Source organism: Sorex fumeus, unplaced genomic scaffold (assembly GCF_029834395.1).
Source record: "Sorex fumeus unplaced genomic scaffold, SorFum_2.1 ptg000078l, whole genome shotgun sequence".
Lineage (NCBI taxonomy): Eukaryota > Metazoa > Chordata > Mammalia > Eulipotyphla > Soricidae > Sorex > Sorex fumeus.
The window spans coordinates 11,124,438-11,136,643 of NW_026606135.1; the positions used below are offsets into that span (position 1 = coordinate 11,124,438).

The 12,206-nt window shown below is 40.4% G+C and overlaps 1 protein-coding gene across 2 annotated transcripts in view; it reads left to right on the forward strand.

Annotated features, from left to right (window-relative positions):
- Window positions 1-12,206, forward strand: part of PLCE1 (phospholipase C epsilon 1) — a 343,363-nt gene that overhangs the window by 256,633 nt on the left and 74,524 nt on the right. For both annotated transcript variants that reach the window (XM_056130466.1, XM_056130467.1), the window contains exon 8: window positions 7,608-8,283. In XM_056130466.1, the coding sequence (XP_055986441.1) occupies window positions 7,608-8,283 (676 nt within the window). The remainder of the gene's footprint in view (window positions 1-7,607; window positions 8,284-12,206) is intronic.

Below are 12,206 nucleotides of genomic sequence, written 5' to 3' on the forward strand. Positions count from 1 at the left end.
CACAGTCATTGAAGTTCTCTAGATATTTCCTTCTCTCTAGCCTCTATATAGGGATCTGCATGTCTCTATTTTTATCTATGACTTTCCCTAAAAAATTTGGTAAATGGTTTTATAAATATAAATAATACAATATAAATAATTTAGAATATTAAAAATAGGACAAGGATGAAAAATACTGTACACTCTGTAATCTGTATAGTGACTAAATTTTGTTTTAAAATTCTCAACGGTCAAAGGAAAGAGGGAAATCACAATTCATTACAAGTTTCATAATATTTGTTAGGAAAATAAGCCAGATGTTTGGGATATGAATGCCTTTTCCTTATCCTGAGATCTGGCAACCTTTCTTCCTTAAATTCTACTATGAAGGATACTGAATAGGTAAAATAATGAATTCCAGATGGATCTTTTTCATAGCAGCCTTCACTGTGTCTGTGTGTGTGTGTGTGTGTGTGTGTGTTATGCCTGTGTTGTCTCTCTATGTATGTGTTACTTAAAATTGTCAAGATTTATAAAATACTTTTAGGAATACACCCTTCAGCTGACCCCAGAAAACTAGTTTCATGCCTTCCCTTTTGTCTTAGGATTCTTTCAAGTGAGGTAGGGGGAAGTTGACACTGGTGGTGGGATTGGTGTTGAGATATTATATGCCTAAAGTGAAACTATCAACTTCTTTGTAAATCACAGTTCTTTAATTAAATTTAAATTTTTAAAAGATTTTTTAAGTGACAACTTTCTTGCATCATTCCATCACCTCTATGAAATTTCAATTTCCCATTTTCTGCTTATTTCCTTGTTCCTTTCCTAATAATCTTATCGTCTATAGGCTAAAAACATTTCTCTTCTCTCTTTCCAGACCCTGCTTATAAGCTCTCCTGGAAGGGGGGAAAATAGAATGATGCAACTATTTCTTTAATAAGCTCATAAACTGAAATATTTGTAGCAGTAGAATTAACAGTCTTGATACGGAGGTTACTACTACTTTTAAAATAACCCGTGAACATGCAAGTTGTTCTAAAACTCACCTGAAACCAGATCAGTAAACTCTGTTGTAGAACCATCTTTTGGAACTTGGGAATCCATGACTAATCCAGGGATCACATTAAAATATCCATAGAGATTTTTATATCCTCAGGACCATCAGACCCACACTTTTTAATTTGGCTAAAACCAAGACTCAAAACAATCACCTTCCGCCTTGTTCATGTAGCAGCCACCGGTCCTGTTAAGAAAATTGCACCAGGGGCTAGAGCGATAGTACAGTGGGTAGGGTGTTTGCCTTGCACGCAGCCGACCTGGGTTTGATTCTCAGCATTCCATATGGTCCTCCGAGCACCACCAGGAGTAATTCCTGAGTGCATGATCCAGGAGTAACCCCTGTGCATCGCCGGGTGTGACCCAAAGAGCAACAAAAAAAAGAAAAAAAAAATTGCACCAAAGAGAGAAGGTACTTTGGTCCACCCATCCTACAGGAAGAATGCTTTTCTATTTTTCTCAAACCCAGAAAATCTGTATTTTTCTCAAAGCTATTTCTGCCAGAAAACCCACCAGAAGCACTCATAGTAACTTTGAAAAAGTGGTTACTAAAAGTTCAAGACCTTACAGGAGCAGAGCAATAGTACAGCGGGTAAGGCATTGGCCTTGCAACAGCCAACCCAAGTTCAGTCCCTGAGCACCACCAGCAATAATTCCTGGGGGAAGAGCCAGAAATAATTCCTGAGGGAAGAGCCAGAAATAATTCCTGAGCATTACCAGCTATGGCCCAAAAACCAATAAAATAAAATAAAATTTTGAGACCTCAGTATAAAAACATTAGAAGAGAATCAACATGTCAGTGGAATCTTAAGAACAACTCATCCAGGTTCTCCTGTACTGATGAGATGGTGCCCAGAGAGGCGAAGTCACATCCCTAAATGATTCCTAAAGCGAAGGTGAACAACAACCTGACCATAGATTCATTTGTATGGTGTGACATTTTGTCCTGCAGTATTTAAGGCATTTCTTTTTACTGAGGAGAGGATATCTGTAAGTCCTTTTTAATTTTCATTGCTTTGATTAGGAACATCTGAATTCCAAAAAAAATCAGTTCTATTTCATGTGATCCATGTAGGTGATTAATAACTTTTATATTTTAACATGAAAAGGAAAAAAATTAATATTGCATGTGTGAGTATGTCTAAATCATGGGGACATAAAAGTAGCACCATCATTGGAAAATGGAAAACAGAATATAAGATGACAGGATAAGAATGTTGGATTACAAAGGAGCTGTAGCTTCTTATTTCCCTCGTTGACCATGTTTAATATCATTGACTTTCTTTTAAATTCTGCAGCATAAGGAATTTATACATTTGATAAATTGGACAATCTTAGAAAACAAGTTTAGATAGAAACTTGTAGGAATTATTTGAACCCATTAATTCTCACACCTTGGTGTCACATTGCCTGAGACTGAATCTTACCAGCACCACTTATTATTTGTGTACCCGGGATATGTGACAACTTTATTAAGCCTCAGTTTTTGTCATCTGTGAAATGGAAATGATCATAACATTTTATAGGGCTCCTCTGGGTAGTATGTGACATGTTATATGTAAAATAATAAATTTTACTTCATAAAAGACGAATGAATGTTGCTATTAATTTGCCATCACAGCCACCTGTTGCTGAGCTGAAAGAATTGAGGCTTTTAATAATGGGCATCCTTGGCATCGAGAACCTCTTTAGGAGCAACCTTCAATCATAACACTTCCTTTCATTATTTTAAAGAGATGTTTTCTGTGCACTTATGCCCACCAACTACTTAGAAACTTGCCTGAAAGAGAATCCAACCCTACAGGGATAGATAATTTAAAAAGCTAAGCATTAGAAAATATAGTGGGTCCGGTGAGCACCGCGGGTTTAGTGTTTGCCTTGGATGTAGTCTACCCACGTTCAATCCCCAGCATCCCAAATAATCCCCCAAGACCCACCAGGATTCCTGAGCAGAGTCAGTAGTAAGTCCTGAGCACTACCAGGTGTGACTGAATAAAAACAAAAACAAAAAGTAGAGTATCTGAGAAAAGATAAAAGCTACCAAGATTTTACACACACACACACACACACACACACACACACACACACACACACACACACACAGAGGCATACACATGCAAAAATAAAACAACAAAAAAAACACTGAATTTGCCATCATAGGATGGTGCCAACGAGTCCCAGCTTCACCAACACCCTCCTCATAACACCTTTTAGATAGAGTTGAATGTTTCAGCACAATTGACGCCTTAACAAGAGGGCCCCAACCTCATTTTCTGGTCCTCTGCTTCTCTCCCCTCCTCTCTTTTTGGTCAGTATTCAAGACCTAGTCCTGCTTTTGTGATCTGTAACAAAGAAAGTCATTTTCTGATTGGCTACACAATGTTCAGTAATATTTATTACTGGAATCCCAACTTCGACCTTGAACAATGCAACATTTCCACAGAGATGCGCTTTACTATTAATCTATTACTAATAAAATCAGTAACATTTAACATGCTATCATTTGGCAGCCCATTTTAAGCCTTGTCCTAAATAATTTATCGTTGATACTTCAATCCTCATAATTGTTCCATTTTATTCAGGATATCACAGTTAACAAAGTCAAGATTTAACCTCTGGCTACCTTGGCAGTTCACTCCCTACCTAGATATAATTTAGAAGAGAAGAAAAGAATGGAGGGAGGAATGAAGGGAGGGAGGGAGAGAGGGAGGGAAGGAATGCAGGCAGGCAGGCAGGCAGGCAGGCAGGCAGGCTGGCTGGCTGGCTGGCTGGCTGGCTGGCTGGCTGGCTGGCTGGCTGTTTTTCATTGGACATCATTACAAAAATGCTTTTCTGTCAATGTATGGTTTTTCGGTAAGAATGGTAAAAAAATTTTTTTCAGGAGCTAAATATAAAACTACCTTTCTTCTCTTTTCATTCCCTGGTTCTTTCCCTAAGACATGTGACCCTAAGTTTGACAAGGTAGTTTCTTTGCTGATAAACCCATCATTTTTTTTTGAATCACTGTGATAAACAGTTACAAGCTTTCATGTTTGAGTTTCAATCATACAATGATCAAACAACCATCCCTCCACCAGGGCACATTCTCCACCACCAATGTCCCAAATATATCCCCCCTTTCTAACCCTCCCCCTGCCTCCATGGCAGACAATTTCCCCCATACTCTCTCTCTACTTTGGGGCATTATGGTTTGCAATACAGATACTGAGAGGTTATCATGTTTGGTCCTTTATCTACTTTCATCATACATCTCCCATCCTGAATCATTACTCCAACCATCATTGTCTTAGTGATCCCTTCTCTATTCCAGCTGCCTTCTCCCCCAGATCATGAAACAGGCTTCCAACTATGAGGGAGTCTTCCTGGCCCTTGTGTCTGCTGTCCTTGGGTGTCAGTCCCATATTATGTTATTTTATACTCCATATAGGAGTGCAGTCCTTCTATGTCTGCCCCTCTCTTTCTGACTCATTTCACTTAGCATGATGCTCTCCATGTCCATCCACTTATAAGCAAATTTCATGACTTAATCTCTCCTAACAGCTGCATGGTATTTCATTGTGTAGATGTACCAAAGTTTCTTTAACCAGTCGTCTGTTCTCAGGCACTCTGTTGTTTCCAGATTCTAAATATTGCTAACAGTGCTGCAATGAACATCTTTTATCTTTGGTTAATGTTATTTGGTCTCTAAATAACCCTTTTAAGTTTCACATTATTCCTTCATGTAATACCTTAGAATTTCCTAAGTTTCCTAGTTTCCTAAGATAAACAGGAATAAAAGTCCACAAAATTCTTTGTGTCATATGAGACAAAACTACAAGTTTTCTTCTTGAAATAATTTTTTTCCTTTTTGGGGGATGAGGGATGAGAGAAGGGGCTTGGGGGCCATACCCAGAAGTGCTCAGGGCTTATTTCAGACTCTGTGCTCAGGGATCACTCCTGGAAATGCTCAAGGAATGATATGCGATGCTGGAGATTGAAACCATCTCTGCCATGTGTATGGCAAACTCTTTATCTTCTGTACAAACTCTTCAGCCCCTTGAAATGAAATCCTTTCTTTGTAAGTTATTTCATATTTGTATTAATTTCTATAAGAATTATTTTTAATGTAATTATTAATGCCAATTACTAATGCTGAGGAACTAGCATTAGTTATTTTTTCTCTTCTAAAATAGTAACTGATGCCAAGAAAGTCAGTGTCTCCTTGCTCCCAACTTACATCATCTCTGAGTAAGAGAAACAAACTCCAGAAGTCTCATACTTTTTCTTTCAGGACACTGTTTTTCATAGTGCCTGTAGTTTTTCACTGGAAAACACTTGATCTAGCTCAGAACTCATATGAAATATGGGAAGCATTCTTCTATTGCTGAGTTAAAGTCAGAAGGACTCTATCAAAATCAAAATTAGCAGATGTTGTATTTTATGACTACTGAGGCTCACCAATGGAATAATTTGGGGGCTTAAAACTATCAGTAGAAGAATCTTGAAATACTGATAGAGGGATTGCTGTAGCACTCTGCAATTATGAAATGACTTGGATACTATTATAAACTAAGATAGCGCAATAAAAAAATAAACTAAAAAAAACCAACAGTATAGGGGTTGTAGACATTTGCATCAATATAATTCTTGTCTTATTCAATAAAGCCACAGTTGACATCATACATGATAGTGAAAAATTGACTTTATATCCAAGATCAGGAACTTGAGTATGGAGTGTCACTACTATTATTTATTATATTTTTGAAAGTTCTATCCATAGCAATTAATCAAGAAAAAGAAGAAGAATTTAAATTGGAAATGAAGAAAGCTATCACTATTTTCAGATTACATGATAATATACAGGTAAAAACCTAAAGAGTCTGCCAAAAAAACCTTGGGAATAGCAAACCAATACAGTGAAGCAGCAGACTACATAAATAAATATGAAAAAATTCAATAGTTTAACGATCACGGTCACGATTACGATCATCCTGTTATTCATCGATTGCCTCGAGCAGGCAACAGTAACGTCTCCTTTGTCCTAACCCTGAGATTTTAAAGTGCCATATTCAAGGCTCTTTCAGGGTTAGGAGAATGAGATCCATCATTGTTACTGGTATTTGGCATATTGGGCACACCAAGGGGAGTTTGCCAGACTCTGTCGTGTGGGCAGGTTACATTCGGTAGACTGCCAGGTTGTCCAAAGTAAGAATGAGATAATAAGATGTCGCTTCTGGGAGCTGCGTTTTGTAGTCTCTGGGTCTTGGCCGTTGATGGGATTACATGGTGCCAGGGGGTCAGTTGGTGGGTGTGATCCCTGCCTCCTGGAGGATGGAGGATCTGCTTGGAGGATGCTCAGCCCTGATCCGAGCAGGCTTGGATATCTCAGCCTCGGGACCCACATGCCTTTGTTCCTCTGCCAGTATCTTCATGTGTGTGGAGAGTGGCCTCAGCATGGTTGTGGCTGGTTCTGGAGGACTTCAGCTGCCAGAGCTCTGGTCGGGGCGGGGAGGGAAACTCAACCCGATTGTTCAATAGTTGAACAATCGACTAAAATAGAAAGAAGGGGAAAGCATTGTCAACAGGTGTTACATGGAGAACACAGAAATAAATAGTCCCAATGAAAGAAATTAAGATAAAATGCTTGAATGTAGCACTGAAGTCCTACTGAAATAACTATGTCAATTTAACCCAAAAAAAGTGAGGAAAGAAAAGTGGCAGGAGTGAAATGACAGTCTTCTAATATATTCAATTATTATGCACCAGATACTGTACTGAAAACTTTACATCTGAATTTTACTCACCCTATGAAACAGGTATAGCCTTTTTGTAATTAATAGATAAATATGGTGAAATTCTGAGAGGTTAATGTCCTGACTAGGCCTTACAACAAATTAGTAGTGAAACTGAGCATTAAACCCAAGATATTCTATGGAGCATGCTCCTAACTACAATGCTGCTTGTATTGACAGAGCATTGTAGAAAAGAAGACATACAAGTATTGGTTTTCAACTTACTGAAAACAATTTCACAAGGATGGATGTTAGTGGGATACAAAGGATTTCTTTTGGGGCCGAAGTGATATACAGTGGATCAGGCTTTGCCTTGCACATGGCCAACCCAGGTTCAATCCCCGGCATCCCATATGGTCCCCAAGCGCCATTAGGAGTAATTACTGAGTGTAGAGTGAGGAGGAACCCCTGAGCATTGCCAGGTATGACCGCCCTCCCCCCCAAAAAAAGAAACACAAAGGATTTCTTTTTCTTTTAGGTGAAATATGACATTAATAAAAGTGTACAAAATAGAATGTACTGGCATCCAGCTCCCAGATCTTGATTGCTAATAACATTCTTCTATTGTTCATTTTTAAGAGCACAGTAATTGTCTGCCTGTGATCAGAAATATTGGTAAATATCAGTTTTTGAACAAAACTATTAAAAATCGCTTGGTGATTTTAAGCGTATTATACTTCCCATGTTAATTTGAATGCATAATGGAATGGAATATGAAATCCAATATTCAGAAAAGCTTTGGATTGTTTTCGTTTGTGACTGCTTATCAGACAGACTAAAGTTTGCACTTCTTTCCATCAGGTTTATAATTGGAGATTTGTTGGATTCTGAAAATGACATCTTTGATCAGCACAAAGATTGGGATCCTCATGGGTCAGAAGAGCCACAGAAAGCCTTTGACCATGGGACAGAGCTCATCCCATGGTATGTGCTGTCCATCCGTGCTGATGTGCACCAATTCCTGCTACAGGGGGCCACGGTCATTCACTATGACCAGGACACACACCTGTCTGCCCGCTGCTTCCTCCAGCTTCAGCCTGACAACAGCACACTAACCTGGATAAAGCCTACCACTGCCTCTTCATTCAATGCTAAACCTAAACTTGGAGCCCTTAGTAATACATCTGAGCCTGGCAAATTCCCTTTACTGGGCAATGCTGGATTAAGCAGCCTCGCAGAGGGAGTCTTGGACCTGTTTTCGGTGAAGGCTGTGTACATGGGGCACCCTGGTATTGATATACACACTGTGTGTGTTCAGAACAAACTGGGAAGCATGGTTCTCTCAGAGACTGGGGTCACACTGCTCTATGGGCTTCAGACCACAGACAACAGATTACTGCACTTTGTGGCACCAAAGCACACAGCTAAAATGCTCTTCAGTGGATTGTTGGAACTTACTAGAGCTGTGAGAAAGATGAGGAAGTTCCCCGACCAACGACAGCAGTGGCTGAGGAAACAGTATGTCAGCCTCTATCAGGTAAGGCTGCAGATTTCCCTCTTTCCAGAGTAGCATATTCTCAAGACCTTCTGGTAATGCCTAACCTTAACAACTACATCATTCAGGTTTTTCCTCCCAGCTTTGTCACTTAGGATGTGATTGATAAAGGAGAAGGGGTTGTTTACATTGCTTCTTTTTTGCTGCATTTTCTTAGAAACTAAGAAAATATGCACAGCATCTCTAATTATTAGGGAACTGCAAATCAAAGCAATAATAGGGTATCACTTTACAACCATAAGACTTTTTGTTTAAAAATAATATAAGGTTGCCAGGATCATGAAAAACTAGGACTTTTATGTTACTATTGGAAATATTAAATTAACTTCTTTTGAAAACCATGGGGCTGGAGTGATAGCACAGCGATAGGGTGTTTGTCTTGCACACGGTTGAGCGGGCCTCCCCAGGTTCGATTCCTCCACCCCTCTTGGAGAGCCCGGCAAGCTACCAAGAGTATCTCGCCTGCACACCAAAGCATGGCAAGCTACCCGTGATGTATTCAATATGTCAAACACAGTAACAACAAGTCTCACAGTGGGGACGTTACTGGGCCTGCTCAAGCAAATCAGTGAACAATGGGAGGACAGTGCTACAGTGCAGTCCTTTCTTAGAAAATAGAAATAAATGAGAGCTGGATATGTGACTCCAAGATAAAGTATGTGCCTCGCATGTATGAGACCTTGTATTTGATTTCTGGCACAGCATTTCCCAGAACAGAGCCAGGAGTAACCCCCAACACCACCAGATGTGGCTCCAAAATAAACAAAAATCAGGGACTGGAGAGGTATCACAGGGTTTAGACACTTCCCTTGCACACAGCCAAAGGAAGTTTGATCCCCAGCACTGTATATGGTTCCTAATGCATCTGCAAGAGTGACACCTAAACACAGAGCCAGGAGCAAGACCTGAGTACAGCCAGATGTGGCCCTCACTGTCCTGTCACTGTCCTCCCGTTGATCATCGATTTGCTCGAGCGGGCCCAGTAACGTCTCCATTGGAGACTTTGTTGTTACTGTGTTTGGCATATCGAATACATCATGGGGAGCTTGCCAGGCTCTGCCGTGTGGGCGAGATACTCTCGGTAGCTTGCCAGGCTCTCCGAGAGGGGTGGAGGAATCGAACTCGGGTCGGCCATGTTGGCTGCGTGCAAGGCAAACGCCCTACCCGCTGTGCTATCGCTCCAGCCCTCAAACCAAACAAGAATAATAGTAGTCATAAATAAAAATAAATGAGGTCACGCAGTGACGAAACTTGTTGGGCCTCACGGGATGGGGTTGGGGGGGGAGCCGGGCCTGTCCTCCCCACCCCAACGAGACCCCAAGTCATCGCCTACGAATGGCCTCTTTGGCTCCTCATCAAGCTGCTCAACGGCCATGATCCCAGAGACTCAGGAGCAGATCTCTAAACCCAGTGGATTTGGGCAGAAATCCCTCCAGATTTAAGTGTTAAAATTTCAGAACTTCAAAACCACATGACCCTACTGCAGCCACACGACATTATATGTTATTCATAACCAGCAATAGAACACAAATTGTCTATTGTTGCCTTTTCAGCAGATCTGAGTGTTGGGGTAAAATCTCAAATAATGGTGGGTCTGGTGTCGAAATAGTGAATGTGATCAAAGTAGAGAGAGAGTCATGTGGAAATCATCTGCCCCACAGGTAGGGGGAGGGTGTGGGATGGGGTATACTGGGGTTTTTGGCGGTGGAGAATGGGCACTGGTGAAGGTATGGGTGTTTCATTGTATGACTGAGACTTAAACCCGAAAGCTTTGTAACTGCTCTCACGGTGATTCAATAAATAAAATTATAAAAAATGGGAAACAAAAAGTAAGGTGGAGTTCATGCACAATTCAATCAGCTAATCAGTGGCTGAATAAATAGCAGTACTCCTACAAAAAAAAAATGAGGCCAGAGGTGTGGCTCAAGTGGTAAAGCACATGTCTATGTTCAGTCCTTGGCCCTGGAAACCTCCCAGCCTCTCCAACACCTCCTCCAATTGTACCTGTGCTGGATCCAGGCCTTGCTGGGCCTGAGCACTGACTGGCCAAGTTCACACCAAAACATAACATACATTGACCCAGGTTCCCTGGAGCTCTACTGGCTTGGACCTCTATGAAAAATACAAAAATAAGGGTTCCAAAGAGATAGTACAGTGAGTAGAGTGCTTGCACACGGCCAACCCATTTCAATTTCTGACACCACAAAAGGTCCCCTGAACACCACCAGGAGTGATCCCTTAGTACCACCAGGTGAGGTCCCAAAACAAAGAAAATAATGATAATAGCACTGCACTGTAGTCCTGTCCTCCTGTTGTTCATCCATTTGCTCAAGCGGGCATCAGTAACGTCTCCATTGTAAGATTTGTTGTTACTGTTTTTGGCATATCGAATACACCACAGGTAGCTTGCCAAGCTCTCCCATGCGGGCGGGATACTCTCGGTAGCTTGCCGGGCTCTCTGAGAGGGACCAAGGAATCGAACCCAGGTTGGCTGCGTGCAAGGCAAACGCCTTACCCATAATGTTAATAATATGAGATTAATAGTAAGAGCACTTTAAAGATGTCTGTGAACTTTAACTGAATTAATATGTGTACCACCATGATACAAATTCCTAGATATATGAAATTAAGCTTCTGTTACATAGCAGAATTATGTAATTATTTTATATGAAAATTTTGGTTGTGGCATTGTTCTATGCTCTGGAAAGAAATCAATTTGCAACCATGTATTTACTGATCCTATGTTTCCATTAAAAGCATTGTAATAAAAATGCTTTTAAGTACTAATTTAGTTCTAAAAGTTACATCTGAAATCTTTGCTTTGGAGGTTGAAATCCTGATTTATCACCTACTGTGCTATATGACTTTTGGAAATTATTTAACCTCTTGTGAATCACTACTTCACTTTACTTTTAAGGTTGAAAACCACTCTCCCAATTGTGGGATAACTCATGATGTTCTTTCTGTTTGTAGTAGCAACAGTCTTTAGTGGGAGCATCTCATGACAGATTGTCTTAAACTGAGTTTTTCCATAGTCCTAAATGAGAAGGTACTTGAACTCTCTAACAGTGGCAGCAGGACTAGGCTAAATGTGATGCTGAGAAGAGAAACAAGCTTAACCAGAATAGCATGCTAATAGGGAAAACAGGGCAGAGATGTATGAAAAATTGAGTGGTATCTCTGCCACAAGCTGACACTATTAGAAATGACATGATCAGACCAGATAGATGATACAATAGGCTGAGCACATGTGCTGTAGAAGAGGGAGGAAGGGAGGAAGGAAGGAAGGAAGGAAGGAAGGAAGGAAGGAAGGAAGGAAGGAAGGAAAGAAGTTCAAAATATACTGTTTTACTTTATCTTTTTTGCCAGTATGTCTTTATTTTCAGTGTGTATGGCACAATGTACATGAAGAAGATACTTTTAACTTTTTTAGTGTCTTTATAAATACAGTTATTCTTTGAAAAATAGAGTTTAGGGATACTGAACTCCTGTACACTCAGAAATGCACATACAACTTTTTAATCCTCTTAAACTTTAAACAACTAATCTACTTTAACCATAATGAATAGATGATTAACAATTTTTTTTTATTTTGGACTGGAGCAACAGCACAATGAGTAAGGGGTTTGCCTTGCACGCGGCCAACCTGGGTTCCATTCCTCTGCCCCTCTCGGAGAGCCCGGCAAGCTACTGAGAGTATCTCGCCCACATGGCAAAGCCTGGCATGCTCCCCATGATGTATTCGATATGCCATAAACAGTAACAACAAGTCTTACAATTTGCTGTGAGACATTACTGGTGCCCACTCAGCAAATCAATGAACAATGGGAGGACAGTGCCGTGCAGTATTTTGTGGTAGCATATCATCATAAAGCCGGCAATACCTCACCATCTTCATATAGAAT